Source organism: Scyliorhinus torazame, chromosome 11 (assembly GCF_047496885.1).
Source record: "Scyliorhinus torazame isolate Kashiwa2021f chromosome 11, sScyTor2.1, whole genome shotgun sequence".
Classification (NCBI taxonomy): domain Eukaryota; kingdom Metazoa; phylum Chordata; class Chondrichthyes; order Carcharhiniformes; family Scyliorhinidae; genus Scyliorhinus; species Scyliorhinus torazame.
Window position 1 is genome coordinate 219,016,686 of NC_092717.1, and position 17,582 is coordinate 219,034,267.

At 48.0% G+C, this 17,582-nt stretch overlaps 1 protein-coding gene across 1 annotated transcript in view; it reads right to left on the bottom strand.

Annotated features, from left to right (window-relative positions):
* The window catches only part of lama1 (laminin, alpha 1), a 470,787-nt gene that overhangs the window by 23,011 nt on the left and 430,194 nt on the right, over positions 1 to 17,582 (bottom strand). The window contains exons 58-61 of the mRNA XM_072468337.1: positions 17,258 to 17,447; positions 11,903 to 12,055; positions 7,460 to 7,613; positions 4,267 to 4,400 (exon numbers count right to left, since the gene is read on the bottom strand). Coding sequence (XP_072324438.1) covers positions 4,267 to 4,400; positions 7,460 to 7,613; positions 11,903 to 12,055; positions 17,258 to 17,447 — 631 coding nt within the window. The remainder of the gene's footprint in view (positions 1 to 4,266; positions 4,401 to 7,459; positions 7,614 to 11,902; positions 12,056 to 17,257; positions 17,448 to 17,582) is intronic.

Genomic DNA, 17,582 nt, shown 5'->3' on the forward strand with positions numbered 1-17,582 from the left:
ACTGCGCTGTAATGTTCTATGTTCTATGTTCAGACAAAGCTCATGAAGATTTTGCCGGTCCTTTTGAAGCAGGGGCGAAATTCTCCCCCAACGGCGCGATGTCCGCCGACTGGCGCCCAAAACGGCCCCAATCAGACGGGCATCGCGCCGCCCCGCATCTTTGGGGGCCGAGCCCCGACATTGAGGGGCTAGGCCGGCGCCGGAGGGATTTTCGCCCCGCCAGCTGGCGGAAACGGCGTTTGTTGCCCCGCCAGCTGGCGCGGAAATGACATCCCCGGGCGGCGCATGCGCGGGAGTGTCAGCGGCCGCTGACAGTTTCCCGTGCATGCGCAGTGGGGAGAGTCTCTTCCGCCTCCGCCATGGTGGTGGCCGTTGCGGAGGCGGAAGGGAAAGAGTGCCTCCACGGCACAGGCCCGCCTGCGGATCGGTGGGCCCCGATCGCGGGCCAGGCCACCGTGGGGTCACCCCCCGGGGTCAGATCGCCCCGCGCCCCCCCCAGGACCCCGGAGCCCGCCCACGCCACCTTGTCCCGCTGGTAAATACCTACTTTAATTTATGCCGGCGGGACAGGCAATTTCTCGGCGGGACTTCGGCCCATCCGGGCCGGAGAATTGAGCGGGGGGTCCCGCCAACCGGCGCGGCCCGATTCCCGCCCCCGCCCAATCTCCGGTACCGGAGACTTCGGCAACCGGCGGGGGCGGTATTCACGGCGGCCAACGGCCATTCTCCGACCCGCTGGGGGGTCGGAGAATGAAGCCCAAGGAGCGTGGGATAAAGATCAGGAGGCACTGGAAGATGAACAGGAATCTAGGGAGGATTGTCATCTTTACCGTCTGCACCCTCCCCGCAAGTGACAGCTTGAGTGCATCCCATCTCCGTAACTCCCTCTTCATTTGTTCCACCACTCTAGTCAAATTTAACTTATGCAACCTGCCCCAGTCTCATGCCACCTGTATCCCCAAGTACTGGAAACTTTCCCCAACCAGCCTGAATGGCAGCTTCTTCAGTCTATTCTCCTGGCCCCTTGCCTGCACCACAAACATCTCACTCCTGGCCGTATTTAATTTGTATCCTGAGAACCGGCCGAACTTCCTCAATGTTTCCAGTATATTTTCCATCCCGGACAGTGGGTCCGACACGTACAGGAGCAGGTCGTCCACATAGAGAGAGACCCTGTGCTCCACCACCCCCCCCCGCCCCAATCATTCCCTTCCACCCCTTTGCAGCTCTCAGCGCAATCGCTAACGGTTCTATAGCCAGCGCGAACAGCAACGGGGAGAGTGGGCACCCCTGCCTGGTCCCGCGATGTAGCCTGAAATAATCTGACATTATCCTGTTCGTCCTTACGCTAGCTTTTGGGGCCTGGTGCAATAGTCTGACCCAATTAACCAGTCCCTCCCCGAACCCGAACCGTCCGAGTACCTCCCACAAATAGCCCCACTCCACCCGGCCGAAGGCCTTCTCAGCGTCCATTGCCACCACCATCTCTACGTCCTTGCCCGTCGGGGGCAACATGATCACATTAAGCAATCTTCTCAAGTTAGCGGTCAGCTGCCTGCCTTTCACAAACCCTGTCTGATCGACCCAATCACCTCCGGTGCGCAGTCCTTAATTCTAATTACCAGGACCTTGGCCAGGAGCTTGGCAACTACATTGATCAGGGAGATAGGCCTGTATGACCCGCAGGATTCCAGGTCCTTGTCCCGCTTCAATATCAGTGAGATGGTGGCTTGCGACATCGTCGGAGGCAGGGTCCGTCTGTCCCTCGCCTCATTAAAAACCCTTGTCAGGACCGGTCCCACTATCTCCGAGAACTTCTTGTAAAACTCTACTGGGTATCCATCCGGTCCCGGGGCTTTCCCCGACTGCATGGCCTTTAGGCCCCCCAGTACCTCCTGCTCTAATCGGGGCCCCCTGCCCGTCCATTAGTCCCCCGCCTACTTTTGGGAAGGTTAGTCCGTCCAGGAACCGTTTCATCTACTCCGGCTCCTCCGGGGGTTATGAAGTGTACAGCTTACTATAGAAGTCCCGAAACACCTTATTCAGTCCTGATGGGTCCTCCACTCTGCTCCCCTCCCCGTCCACCACCCTACTTATTTCCCTGGCCGCCTCCCTCTTCCTGAGTTGCTGCGCTAGCAATCTGTTGGCCTTCTCCCTACGCTCATACACCACGCCACTTGCCTTCCTAAGCTGCTCCACGGCTCTACTCGTGGATAGCACTCCCAGTTCTGCCTGCAGTCTCCATCTCTCCCTGAGTAGGTCCTCCCCCGGGGTCCCCGCATGCTCCTCGTCTATCCGGTGAATCTCCTTAACCAATCTATCCATTTCTGCTCTGTCCGTCCTATCCCTGTGAGCCCGAATTGAGATCAGCTCCCCCCCTCATTACTGCCTTCAGCGCCTCCCACAGGGTCACTGCTGAAACCTCCCCCGTATCGTTCACCCGCAAGTAATTTTGCATACACTTCCGCAGTCTCTCACATATCCCCTCCTCCGACAGCAATCCTACGTCTAATCTCCATTGCGGGCGTTGGTAATTTGCCCCACTGACCTGCAGGTCCACCCAATGTGGGGCATGGTCCGAGATAGCGATTGCCGAGTATTCCGTATTCTTTACCTCCCCTACACAGTCCCTGCTCAAGATAAAGAAATCAATCCTAGAATATACTTTATGAACATGCGAGTAGAACGAGTAGCCCCTTCCCATCGGCTGTCCGGCTCTCCATGAGTCCACTGCCCCCATTTGCTCCATGAACTGTTTCAGCTCCCTTGTCGTTGCTGGGAGCCTACCTTTTCTGGGACATGACCGGTCTAGCCCCGGGTTGAGGACCGTATTAAAGTCCCCCCACATCATCAACTTGCGTGAGTCCAGGTCTGGGATCTTCCCCAGCACTCTTTTAATAAAGCCAGCGTCGTCCCAGTTCGGAGCATATATGTTCACCAGCACCACTCTCCTCCCCCCCCGCCGTCTGCATTACGCACTCCGCCTCAAATTTAACCCGCTTATTGATCATAATTGCTACCCCCCCTGGACTTAGAATCCAAGCCCGAGTGGGAGACCTGGCTGATCCAGCCCTTCCTTAGCCTAGTCTGGTCCGACACTTTCAAAAGTGTCTCCTGCAACATAATTACGTCCGTCTTTAGAGCCCGCAAGTGCGCGAACACACGTGTCCTTTTAACTGGCCCATTTAGTCCTCTGACATTCCAGGTGATCAGCCTGGTTGGGGGGGCACATGCCCCCCCCCCCACGCCGGTCAGCCATAACCTTTCTTAGGCCTGCCCCCGGCCCATGCGCCGCGCCGCTCTTGGCCGCCTCCACCCCCGACCTCCTCTCCATTACCTACTTCAGGCCCCTTCCATGTCAGCAGAATAACTCCCCCCCCCCCCAAAGCAACATCTCCCGATAACCTCACCCCTGCCATCTATGGCTGTATTCTCTCCCCCCCCCCCACCTGACTCCCTTGACTAGCCAATCTGCTAGCCCGGTGACTCATCCCTCCAGCGCCTACACCTCGTGAGATCTAACGTGATCTTGCGAGACGTCGTTTTGTGGAACCCGCCCATTATGGGCAGGATCACTTTTTGGCAAAACTGCATATTAGAGAGAGAAAGCTAGCCTCAGTCTAATATGTGGTTCCCTGAGGTAACCATGAGTTGTGGGGGTTCCGCCATTGTCAATGGGATTTCCCGTTGACTGCACCCCGTGCACCGGCGTGGGACCAGAACTTCCCGCCGGCATGACCAGCCAGTAAATCCCACCGATCACTTCTAATTTCTAGAAGCAGCCTACGCGTCAGCCTCTGAACGCTCTCTAATGCTTTCTGTAATGTCAACTGGACACTGTCAACTTGCCGTCCAACATATAATTGGCATTGTGGATTGGCTGCCCATTATTGATGCTGTCTGATTGCACTTCCATCAAATGGAAAACATTGCGAAGACCAGTATGGTCACCAATGGATGCTGGAAATGAAAGTTCATTGGTTGAATTTGATGGTAGCTGCTTGTTCATTCACAGTTTGCTGGAAGCACAAGTAATTGGACACTTAAAGGTATTGAGACAGTATTCCTTTCCCTACTAGTTAGGAAGTCACATGGGCACAATAAGCATTTGGCCACTGATGTCACCAACTATAGACTATAATGACAAAAACCTTTCAATTCGCCATCAGACTATCACAATCAAAGACTGACTGATCTCAATTGCCTGCCTGGGATATGCAGTCCGTTGAATGAATCTAGAACGGGAAAGCAGGAATTCTTTCTCACCTTGCCATTTACAATCTCCAATCCAATTGCATCCACCTTAGCACTGCTGATTCCGAGCAGTACCGCGTTCCGGGACGTACTGCGGAACTCAAATGTAACAACGACATCAGACCTCACTTTGTAACCTTCTTTCACTGCAAAAAGAAAACCCCAAAAGATGCTTAGTTCACTGTTCAGGTTGCTGAAAGGTCAGAGAGTTTATTCTGTAACAAGAAACTGCGGTCTTTCTCAAAGAACATCTTTGATTTTTCACACAATGTGACATATTGACCATTTTTTTTGCCAATGCTGCTATTTTACTGTGACCAGGGACGGCTGTGCAGTGGTCCATCCATTTGTGGAACGAACCATCCATCTCACCCCAATATGGAAGAAAAATCTGCTGATCCTAACCGGGGGCAGCACGGTAGCATTGTAGATAGCACAAATGCTTCACAGCTCTGGGGTCCCAGGTTCGATTCCGGCTTGGGTCACTGTCTGTGCGGAGTCTGCACATCCTCCCCGTGTGTGCGTGGGTTTCCTCCGGGTGCTCCGGTTTCCTCCCACAGTCCAAAGATGTGCGGGTTGGGTGGATTGGCCATGCTAAATTGCCCATAGTGTCCAAAATTGCCCTTAGTGTAGGGTGGGGTTACTGGGTTATGGGGCTAGGGTGGAGGTGTGGACCTTGGGTAGGGTGCTCTTTCCAAGAGCCGGTGCAGACTCGATGGGCCGAATGGCCTCCTTCTGCACTGTAAATTCTATGGTAAATCCTGCTGGATGGTCACTTGAGGGAATTGAAGGGCCACAGGGAAAGAGAATGGGGCTGACTGAATTGCTCAACAGAGAGTCAGCCTGGACTCAATGAGCCTTCTTTCAATGCAGAAATGCCTCTGTGAGACCTTGGTGCAGGCAGCGTAAGAAGGGTTGGGTACGGTGAGGCTGCAGGCCACAAACACAGCAAGTCTCCTTATTTCTCTTTCCTCAGACATTTGCACATAAAGGCAGCAACTCTTACGAGACTCTAGCTAATCCTCCTGTGTTGTGCTGACCATTATCCATTTCCTCTTTGCCTAGGTCACTGAAGCACCAACATCCATTCCATCCCTAACAGAGCGGATGGCTGTAATCTGGGATACCCTCCTGGAAACGTCAATCTGAGATAGAGGATGGGTGGATGGGGAGAGAGAGAGATGGGGGGGGGGGGGGGGGGGGGGGGTTGGGGGGGGGTGCTGGGCGAGGGTCTGCCAGGAGTAGTTTAGTTGATGCCCCGGTCAATTATCTGTACTGCAGAACTGAACTACTTCCAGAGATACCCAGGCAGTAGGAGTATTGTCTGAGCACTCAGTGCTCTGCTTGAAAATGATGGCTTGGTGTCAATCACACCTTAGGGGGTGGGATAGAGATTCAGAGAAGAATCCTGAGTCAGATGCAAAGAGGATATTCGCTGTCCTGAAGCAGTCAGCCTCTGACTTGCTGTGTTGGGTCAAAGAGTGAGGGGGCTGGAAGACTGGCACTATGTAGGCATCATGGCAGTTTTCAGACCTGATTAACACAGTAGCAGTGATCCTCTATCAGTTGACCTTTGAAGGAGATAACGCCTCTATAGCTTTTTAAGGCTATTCTCACTGGCAAGCTCCCTGGTGACTACACTGTGGTCAAGTCTGTACTTGAGAGGCTGTTCCAGTCTGTGCCAGCCTTTCTGGAAAAGCCCAGTCTCCTTACCCACCGTTCCTCAGTAAACTGGAGGGAGGTAAAAGGGCTATTGACCCATTGGCAAAACGAGCATGCCAGCAGCCCTCCACCTTTGTGGATGCCAAAAAGTTCCATTACACCCCCAGAAGGGACCCCATCTGTTGCTGCTGTGTCTCTTCCATCCAATGGAGTGCAGTGGCTAAATTAGCTGTCATGTCCTGAAGTGTCCAGAATATCTATGAGCTTCCTGAAGGATTTGAAGCAAACTGAGTAAAATTGCAGCAACGTTCAATGCTTTTCTGTGCAGATCATGATCAGGTGAATAGACTTTTTAAAGTATTTAAAATGGTTGTGTTTCAGCATGTCATGTGAGAGTACCTTTAAGAACTGGATGTTTAAGCAATGTACCTTTAAGAAAACAGTGATGTCAGAGAGTGGGTGGTGCTGAGGTCGGGTCAGCCATTTTGCAGTTTAGTTTTGCAGTTTAAAAAGCAGCTTGTGTGTGTCTGTGTGTTTCCAGAGAGCTGCAAGTTTGAAAAGAGCTTGGGGAGTGTCTGTGTTTGCAGTGAGCTGGATCTCTGCCATGTAAGACTATCTCTGGATCATTTGGGTGATTTAAACTCATAATAGTAAAGCTTTTAACCTGATGTGATTTTGTTTAAAGGTGTTAAGTCTCTTGGAAGTTTGAAGGAACATTTTGAGGAATTATTTACTGTTGCAATATTTTCTGAGTTATCTTTGAAGTAAGGGGTGTTAAGAGATCTGATGTTTATTTAAGATGTTAAGTTGAGTTCATGGAATAAACATTGTTTTGTGTTTTAAAACCCATGTGTCCATAATTGTAATTCCACACCTAGAGAACAAGCCGTGTGCTCGGAAAAGCAACAAATCCATTAAAGGGAGAGGTTGGTTGAACTCCATGATACATTTTGGGGTTCTGAAAACACCTCGCCCATAACAGCATATATCTATTATCTATTACCGAGCATCTGTGCTCTCCTATATGAAACACTTGGGACATTTTATTACATTTGAGAGTGCTGAAGTGGAACACCATGGAGGGCTAGGTCCTAGGTCCAACTACGTTCTATGGCTTCATCAAAAACTTCCTCATCACCTGAGTTGGGCTGTTAGTGAACAGTCACACAATATTCAGCTTCATACACAATTCCTCAGTTAATAAGGCAATCCGTGTCAAAGTGCAGGAAGACCTACACAAAACCCATCAAAAAAGGGAGTGTACTACTTGGGTGCCTGCTAATGTTCTCTCAAAGAGGGTCAATATTAAAGTGATGAAAGGTACTGATACTGTTTGACTGGCAGAAGATGTGAGATAATGATCATTTCCAGATGCAATATCTTTCCAAATTCCATAACATGACTCGTGGCTGAGGACACATTGGAGTAAATGAAGATAAATCCACTGTACAATAAACTAAGTTTTGGATTTTTGGGACATTGACAAGTATCTTCAAGTATAAAGCAGACATTGTATTAAACATTAACATTTAACTCCGCTTACCTAGGGCAGCAAATCCTGTGCCATCGAAGAATGTGCCCTCCTGGGCAGCGGTGTAACACCTGCCCACAGTAAGGATGGAAACTGGCCTCTCTATGTCCAGGGGCTTGTTATTCAAGGTCACATTGCCAAGGCAAGCAGGGATACTGTGCATTGTCTGAAGAAAATGGTCATGATAAAATGAATGTGGAATAATTCACAACAATTGATTTTACTATTTTTTGTTTCATTGGATCTAATGCTTTCCCCTCTTGCATATCACGTGGTAAAACTTTGACCAGAGACAACAGAAATGGGGCTGACGTATATATTTTCCAATTGCTGAATTTCAAACAGTAATAAGTAACAGGCTCATACTACATTTCTCAATCTGTTATATTTAGGAAGATTGTAGGCCATTTAAAATAATTGGGTAAATGCATGCTTAAAAAAGCGCACGGAGGAATGTAATCTGAGTGCACTCAACATTTCTACCTCATCATCACCCAATGGAAATAATTACCTTTGAAAGGTCTCTGGAACTTAACTCATGGTTGCTGTAAAGAGGCAGCTTGAAGCTTCTAACACCTATCTATCTCCCAAAACAGAGTTGTTTAGCACAGGAGGCCATTCGGCCCTTCATGCCTGCACCTACTGCTATCCTCCTGCCTTCTCCCCCGAACTCTGTGCCTTGCTTCTTTCCAAATATTACTTTAATTCCCTCTTGAGTGCCTACTACACTCCCAACAGTCCTCGCTTGGCAGCATTTAAACTTCTGATGAGGCAGGGTGTTTGATATCCTTGTGTGAGGGAGTGCTACTGGGAGAAGAACTCGCCTTTGAATCCATCATGTTTATATCTTGTCTGGATTTTGCATGGGTAAAATATTTATTTGTCCCACCGCAACAGTGTGGAAGGAGGATTCTTGGAAGGGAATTAATCAACCAGGGTTAACCAAGGAAGTGAAGAATAGTCATAAACTGAAAGAAAAAAAACATGTACTGTGGCAAAGACAGAGGATTGAGGAACATTTTATAAACCAATAAAAGATGACCAAAAAAAAGAGGGAGAAGATAAACTATGAGGGTGAACTAGCAAGTAGTATAAAAAAGGGCAACACGAGCTTCTTTAAATATATAAAAAGGAAGGTAGAGGTCAAAGTGAACATGGGTCCTCTAGAGAATAAGACTGGGTAAATAATAATGGGGAACCAGGAAATGGAGAAAGACTGCAGAAAACTGCAGCGGATTTGGGGGACCTCGTTTCTAAACCACAAAAAGTTAGCATGCAAGTTCAGCAGGTAATTAGGAAGGCAAATTGAATGTTGGCCTTTATTTCAAAGGGAATGGAGTATAAAAATAGGGACGTCTTGCTAAAACTATACAAGGCACTAGTTAGACCACACCTGGAATACTGTGAACAGTTTTGGTCCCCTTATCTAACGAAAGATGTGCTGCCATTGGAGGCGGTGCAGAGAAGCTTCACTAGGTTGATCCCTGGTGTGGAGGGATTTTCCTATGTGGAAAGGCTGAGTAGGTTGGGCCTGTACTCATTGGAGTTTGGAAGAATGAGAGGTGACCTTATGGACATTATAGGATTCTCAGGGTACTTGACAGGGTAGATGCTAAGAGGATTCTTCCTCTTGTGGGAGAGTCCAGGACCAGGCGGCATACTCTCAGAGTAAGGGGTCCCATTTAAGACAGGGATGAGGGGGAATTTTTTTTCTCAGAGGGTAATGAATCTGTGGTCTTATGGTAACACTTGCATTCTTGGAAACAACATGAAAATCTGATCTAAATGCTAGCTAGTCTTTGAAAACTGCTCCATCTGCCAAGGCATTGACAATCTGGCCTCTGATTTTGCATAGATCATAACATTTAAGAATTGCTCATCTGCAACACACCCACTGGTCTTTATGGCTTTTGACTGTTCTGTGTGAGAAATCAAAGATAGGGGCGGGATTCTCCACTCCCACGATGAAGTGCCCATGCCGTCGTGAACCTCGACGGCGCGAAACGGCCCCTATCCCGACCGATTCAGGGCCCGATAATGGGCTAGGAGCGGGGCCGCGTCACCTACACGCGCCAGGCCTTGCCGCTGCGTAAAGGCGGCGCCGCATACATGACGCGGCCGGCACTGCATAACTGGCGTCGCCCACGCATGCGTCCGCCCCGCAAGAAGATGGTGGACGGATCTTGCGGAGCCACGGAAGGAAGGAGGTCCTCCTTCAGAAAGGACGGCCCGACGATCGGTGGGAACCGATCGCGGGCCATCCCACATTTGAGGTACCCCCCGGTGCAGGATCCCCCCCCCCCCCCCCCCCCCCGCAGGCCGCACCCCCCCAGCGTTCCCGCGCTGTTCCCGACGGCAGCGACCAGGTGTGGACGGCGGCAGGGGAACTGCCGGGCCTGAGAATAGCGGGGGTGCCGGAGAATCGCCATTTTGGGTGTCTCCGGCGATTCTCCGTCCTGCGGCCCGTGGAACTTGACGGGGCCGTTCCCGCCGCTTGGGAGAATCGCGGGAGGGCGTCGGACCGGCGTCGCGGGAAATTTTGGCGGCCCAGGCAATTCTCCCAACCGGCACGGGAGTGGAGAATCTCGTCCAGGGAGTGGGATTCTCTGAGCCTCCGCACCGAAATCGCAATCGGCATGGGGGCGGAAAATGGGTGTCAGACCCGAAATTTGGCGCGACGCCGCTCCCGCGACCGGAGAATTGCGCGTGCACGGTCTATGCGGCTCGGGTCCAAGTGTAACTGTCTGAGTTCCCGACGGCGTGGGTCTCTCATGGTCCCACCCGTCGGAAACCCGGCGTGGTGGCTGCGGACTCAGTCCGCGGCTGCCCTGGTGGGGGGCGGGAGGATCCTCACAGACGGGGCTATCGATCGGGGGCCACCGACCCGCGGGCGAGCGCGATCTCGAGGAGGGGGGGCCTATCTTTTAACTGCCGATCCGCGGTGTGGGTCCGCCATGTCCCGCAGGGCGGCCGACGCCGTGCACATGCGCGGACCCCTGACTGGAAGTGCAGGGCCCTGTACCGGCAGCCGGAGCTGCGAGGACTACTCCGGGGCCCTGCAGGTAGGGGAATCACTCTGGATTTTCTTCAGGAAAGTCCAGAGTGATTCGCCCGCGTTTTGACGCTGGGCTGGGAGCATAGCCCCATTATTGGAGAATCCCGCCCAAGTTTTCTCTGCAGTTGCCGAGCGGCAACAAGGTGGAACTGTTCAAGGGGCTGAATGGACTACCTCCTATCCTGATTTCCAAACTAAAATGTCATGGAGCTTAGGAGGTGTTGAACGTCCACGGCCGTGCCAGCAATGCCGACTGGAATTACAATGGGAATCTGACAGTATGGCTACATACTTAATCATCCAGATCTCAGGGTATAATTTCCAGAGCATCTATCTGAAACCACAAGAACGCAGTGGTCCAGGTCAGTCTTGGGGCCCGGACCTCTGAATACCATGAACAGAGTTGAATTTTATCTTCAGAAGACCAGAGGACAAGGTCTCCATTTGTCTGGACGGATATCAGATATGCACCCAGCCCCGTAGGCAACAGTCACTATGGACCAAATGGATGGGCCTGTGTTGAAACTTCGATGGTCTCAGTTGGGGAAGTTATTTAATGTGAGAAAATGAGCACAACTTCAACTTGTGGTGACAAGAATGTGAGAAAACTCTTGCTTGTCCTGTTATTTACACACCAAAATAATTTACATCAGCGTAATATTTCGATGCTGAGCACCATAATAATAATTTCAACAAAATACTTTGAGATTCAAGTACTGTACCTAATCTCACAACTGAAGAAATAAAAACATGACTGAAGGATTGTCTCTTTTCCTTCCTCATTTTACTGAAGCATCAATTTTACAAATATAAATACAGCACATTAGGATGGTGTTCTTTTAAAGATCATTCCTCTTGGTAGAATCCTGTATCTATTTCCTTTACAGCCTGACAACATTCTTTTTCAGTAAGGAGAGGATCGGACCGGATGGGACACATTTCTATGGTCGCTGATAATGCCATTTCCTATCTGCTAATAGAGGGCACGATTTGCTTTCCTTCCTTCCTCGACTCCCTTTCCCTTCCTTATGTGACGCAGATATCCCAAGTCCTCCCACCTAATGCTTTTCCCAGCTGAGAACTTGATAGCATGGAATCTAATGGTGGGCTGACAGTACATTTAGTTCAACCGAATGGGAAACTTGCTCTTATGCTGCTACAAGACCATCAGGAATTGATGATTAGCTTAGAACTAAATTTACAACCTTCAGAAGCAGCTCCCCATTGGTGGTATGGGGTGGTTGAATTCACTCCCGTGTGATCAGTAATCAATGTTACTTATATATTTCTGCTGAAGTATGCATGTTGCATCACCAGTGATAATGACCCACAAGAATAGTAGCATGTTAGCAAAATGTATCCAAGAAACACTTGACATGTCTGACACGAGTTATTCTTACATTTCCAATTTTCTTGGCGGTGTAATCTAAAGGCAAACCTCCGAGGTATAGTTTTCCTTCAACATCCAGTGAATTACCATCTCCCAGAGCAGAGTTGGATTCCTTCCCGTCAACAGAAATCACGCCTCTTCGCTTTGCATATTCTGTCTTTACCTTTGATAAGATGGAGGAAAAGTGTCAGAGAAATGGAAGCAACATTCCCATTAACTGTAACAGAGTGACTGCACAGTTCATAGTTCAGATTCCCACCATCTGTTTTTTCTATTACAATGCCATTTCTGTTCACGGTTGAAATTATGGGCCATTTTTCTCGTTGATTGACATCCAGAAAAGTACTTTGCAATGTTTGGTTCGCTACTGGCTCCAACATCACTGCAGATGTCTCCTCTCAGCATTGACATGTACTTAGTCTGCAAAATAACGTGAGGACGGATCTTTGGTGTTCTGCCTGATAAATAACTTAGATTTATATAACCCACCCCCATTCCCCGACCCTTTAACACAGTGAAACATGCGGAGGCATTTGGGTCACAGGGAGTGTCATCCAACAAAATTTGACAGTGAGCCCGAGAGAAACCCAAGGCTTGGTCAAGGAATCAAGATTTTAAGGAGCACCTTAAAGGAGGAAAGGTAGAGAGGCTGAGGGTTTTAGGAAGGGAATTCCAGAGCTTAGGACCGAAGCAGTTGAAACATTGTGAGGTTGCTACTGATTACAGAGGACCAAGGGGTTTGATTTCCACAGAGGGTTGTCGCTCGTCTGTTGTAGCTTCATTGGCAGAGCAATGGAAAGCCTGGAAATACAGAGCACAAATGCTGTTTTCCCAGGATTCCTATAGCTCTGCTGCTAAAATTACAGCAAACTAAAGGGGGGACCCCTTGTGGAAATTCACCCCTTGAGATTGATTTCATTTAATCAACTTTAAAAGTTAGAAGTGTTCGATGACTTTAAAATTTCATTCAGTGAAAATTATAGTTTCGGGCCCACTCTATTCAAGGCTCTTTCAGCCATGCGATAGTCTTACTGCCGGTCTGTTCCAAGGTCTCTGTTGATCTGACGCATCGCCATGCATGTGACGACTGAAGTGATTTTTCTTGGACAAAGCCCTTAGTCTCCATTCATTATTATTCTGATGGCCTAGAGTTACCTTATGGAAATCATGTGGTAGAAATAGAACCCCTTTGCTAATTTACCAGGCATACTGGCACAGGAAGGCCCAAGTTCAGGGACCAATACCCTGTGCCCCAAAGAACCTGAGAAACTCCAGACCCAAATTTGGGTTGGGCCATTTTTCATGTGTCTGCCTCAGGTAGATGTTGGGTTCCTTAATTATGTAAAGAAGGGGCCAATGCCTGGTTTAGGTCCCCTCACGGATACTGGACAGTGGTGATTGGTGCAGGCTTTGGGCCTGCCCTGGTCATAATTCTTCAGGAACTGCTGTTGGCAAGAGCCGCCAACTCCCAGTGGAACCAGAACAAGCAGGAGATCTCACCCGACTCCACAGTCGCTGAAATCATCCCCTCTGTCGTTGCCTCCAAAACACTCCTCTGTTTACCTACAGCTCAGTACGAAGCTGTTCTTGTGCCATTCAAATGTGAGATTTGTCTGTGGAGGTGCGAAAAATATTGGCAACTTGCTATTGAGACCTGACACCCAATTTGAGGCTGGATCTGGGTCTCTACATTACAGAGCATACTGCTAGTGCAGCTCAAAAATGGACCCATTTGGCTTCCAGGACAATTTATGGTTTAAAAGGACACACAAAAATTATATTTATAGAACTGTAGCAGTTCGTGGTTCTAATGTCAAAAACACAATGCAACAATCAACAGGCTTGTGCCACAGCTGCAATGGTTCACAACCAGCAGGGAACAACTGGAGGGGCAGTGAAGGGGGTGGAAACTGGATGGGACCTGAAAGCGCCAGGACACAATGCAAGTTTCCTGTACGGTTTGCTTTGGGTGGAACATTTGTACGCCTTAAATGTGGCCCACCACCAGGCGAGGAAACTATGCTATTCCAAACCTTTTGTGAGTTTTCTCTGGAACATTCTTTGTAATGTTTCAATTCTTGGACACTGCATTCAGAATTACTGCACTCAAACAATCAACATGTCGACAATACTCAACTAGATGAGGAGAGTTGTTTTTCTCTCAGAGTGTCGTGGGACTCTGGAACTCTCTTCCTCAAAAGGTAGTGGAAGCAGAGTGGCAAGATCTTTGAAGAAAATGAAGATTTAAGAAGTGAGTAAAATAAAGATTTAACCTAAAGATTTAATAAAGTGAAGAACCTAAAGATTTGGATGAAATACAGAGAAGCGTGGGATGAAAGGCGAATTGATGAAGAGTGCATCTGTTTGAAAGGTTTTTTGATATGCGAATTAGCGTAGCGTGAACAAAGCTGAATAGAAATAGGTGTTAGAACCATAGAAGTTCAAAGTGGAAGAATAAGGATACAATTTGCACCAACATACTAGGAGCTTGGTCTGAGGGGTTATTATGATCTGATTTGACATGTCCAGCATGGATTTACGAATGGGAAATCATGTTTGATGAACTTGTTGGATTTTTTTTAAGATGTTACTAACAAAATTGATCAAGGAGATTTGATGGATGTAATATATTTGGACGTTCGGAAGACTTTTGATAAAGTCCCCCACAGGAGGTTAATTATCAAAATAAAAGCACATTGGAGAGGAGGAAATATACCGTCAAGGATTGAGGGTTGGTTAACGGGAAGAAAACAGAGAGTAGGAATAAAAGGGTCATTCTCGCGTTGGTAGACTGTGGCTAGTGGGGTACCGCAAGGATCAGTACTTGGGCCCAGTTGTTCACAATATATATGAATAATTTGGAAGTGGTGGCAAGATGTAATATTTCCAAGTTCATGGACGATACAAAGTGAGGCGCGGATATGTGTTGTGAGGAAGATGGAAAGCAGCTAGAGGAGGATTTCGACAAGACTCAGTGAGTGGGCAAGAACATGGCAGATGGAATATAATGTGGAAAGATGTGAGGTAATCCATTTTGGTCGAAGGAACGGACGTGCAGAGTATTTCCTAAATGGCAAGAAATTAGAGAGTGTAGATGTACAAAGGGACCTGGGTGTTCTTGTCAATTAGTCACTGAAGGCTAACACGCAGGTGCAGCAAATTATTAGGCAGGCTAATGGAATGTTAGCCTTTATTGCAAGAGGATTTGAGTACAGGAATAGTGAGGTCTTGCTTCAATTGTATAGGAGCTTGGTTAGACCGTACCTAGAGTATTGTGTGCAGTTTTCGTCTCCTTACCTCAAAGAATATTATTGCTTTTGAGCGAGTGCAATGAAGGTTTACCAGACTGTTCCGGGGATAATGGGACTGTCTTATGAAGAGAGATTGGGGAAATTGGGCCTGCATTCTCTTGAGTTTCGAAGAATGAGAGGTGATCTCATTTAAACATACAAAATACTTAAAGGAATAGAGAGGGTAGGTGCGGGTAAGATGTTTCCCTTGGTGATGGAGTCTAGAACTGGGGGCACAATTTCAAAATAAGGGTAGTGCCACTTAGGACCGAGATGAAGAGAAATTTCTTTACATAGAGGGTTGCGAATCTTTGGAATTCTCCACCCCAGAGAGCTGTGGAAGCTCAGTCATTGAGTATGTTTGAAGTAGAGATTGATGGGTATCTGATTAAGAATAGTGTAAAGGGTTATGGGGAGAGTGAGTGTAAAAGGCATTGAAGTGTCCGATCAACCATGATTGTATTAAATTACAGAGCAGACTTGATGGGTTGAATTGCCTACTCCTGTTCCTATATAAATAGAATAACATCAAATGGAGAAATCCAGTGGGCTGGGTTCTCCGGTCCCCCAGACAGGTGTTTCTTGGTGGTGCGCCGTTCGCTGGCGGCGTGATTCTCCACTCCCGCCGCTGCTCAATGGGATTTCCCATTGAAGCCACTCCACACCTCCAGGAAACCCGTGGGCGGGGGTACGCGTCTGGCAGGAAAAGATCATCCAATTCGCTTTTAGAAAATTTGTTCTGGGACAAGGGCATCGCGCGCAAGGTCAGCATATATTGCCCATCGCTAAGTATATCCATAGCAGGGTTAACTGGGTACAGCAGTAGAAAAGGAAGAGGACAACATCTGGCAGGCAGTCAAGACTATAGCCACGTCCAGCTGAGAAGTGGAACTCTTCCACAAGCACAGACCTCAAGTCTCAAAGCTGCTGGTTTTGAATACCTCAGAGGGAAACTATGTTGAATGGATGAAAGGCTCTCCAAACCTAAAGATAACTTATGGGTGGTAATTATTTACTCGTTTCAACTCACACCGAGTCATACTGCGTGGGATATTGTTTTGGGACAAGGGACATTTCTCAGACCGATGGAACATGGATAGGTGGGAATAGAGTTAGCTTCATGACATACTGTGTGTGTGTATCCATTATTGTGGTTAAGTGCACTGTTATCTTTTATTGTAGTCTTTCTTGTGCGTTTCTTTTAAGTTAATAAATATTCTTTTACGATTGATTACAACAAGACTGGACTATTCCTCACTGGTTTGCATATCTTTCCTCACATTATACCAAATTGAAAATATACACCACTAAGTCCTGGTGTTTCAAGTTACCCTTCTGGGCTTTGGGATACCCTCACATTTAACATTGGCAGAGTTTATAACACAGAGTCTTTGAAGATTTTTAAGGCAGATCTAGATAGATTATTGATTAACAAGGGAGTGAAAGGTTATCCGGGGTAGGCAGGAATGTGGGGTTGAAGCTATAATCAAATCAGCCATGATCTTATTGAATGGTGGAGCAGGCTCGAGGGGCCGAGTGGCCTACTCCTGCTCCTAATTCATATGTTTATAGAATTTCCTTCCGCAGTACAAACTGCATTTTCTTTTATTCATTCATTGGACATGGGCATCATTAGCACGGTCAGCATATATTGCCATTGCCAATTCTCCTCGAGAAGGTGGTGGGAAGTGCTTTCATTGAATACAACTTCGTGACTTACTAGACATTTTCAGAGGACATTTAGGAGGCAGCCTAATTGCTGTGGGTCTGGAGGTACACATGGGCCAGACTGGGTATAGATGGCAGATTTCCCTAAAGGACATTAAGTGAACTAGGTGTGGTTTTTACAACAGTCCTGTAGTTTCAAGATCATCTTCACCGATACTTTCTTTTTTAAGTTCCATATTTCTTTATTAACTGAATCTAAATTGCCCAGCTGCCATAGTGGTGTCTGAACTCGTATCTCTGGATCATATGTCCATGCCTGGTGGAACGTTAGTGCAGTAACATGAACACAAACGAATACCCTGTAAGGAATATCACTAAAAGTGAGCGTGGAGAAGTGCTGGACTTACTGTATGCCATTTGCCGTCATTAATAAGAGTCGGCAGGATGGCTGCAGTTGTCCCTTTCCCAAGATTAAACAGGAAATGTAACTGTCCCTTCCAGAGTTGAAGAGCTGCGTAGTCAATCTGGTTTTGATGGGCCATATAGTACACCAGGCCGCTGGAGGCATAGGTTCTAATATTCAGCTGGATGGAAAATCTGTGAGGAACAGGAAGCACAATCATCAATTCTTAGAACAACCATCATCTTTCAATTACACATTGACTTGGTTCAGTGCGAGTCAATAACATTTGGCCAACAAGACAGCTAAAGTTGATTCTCATGAAACAAGAT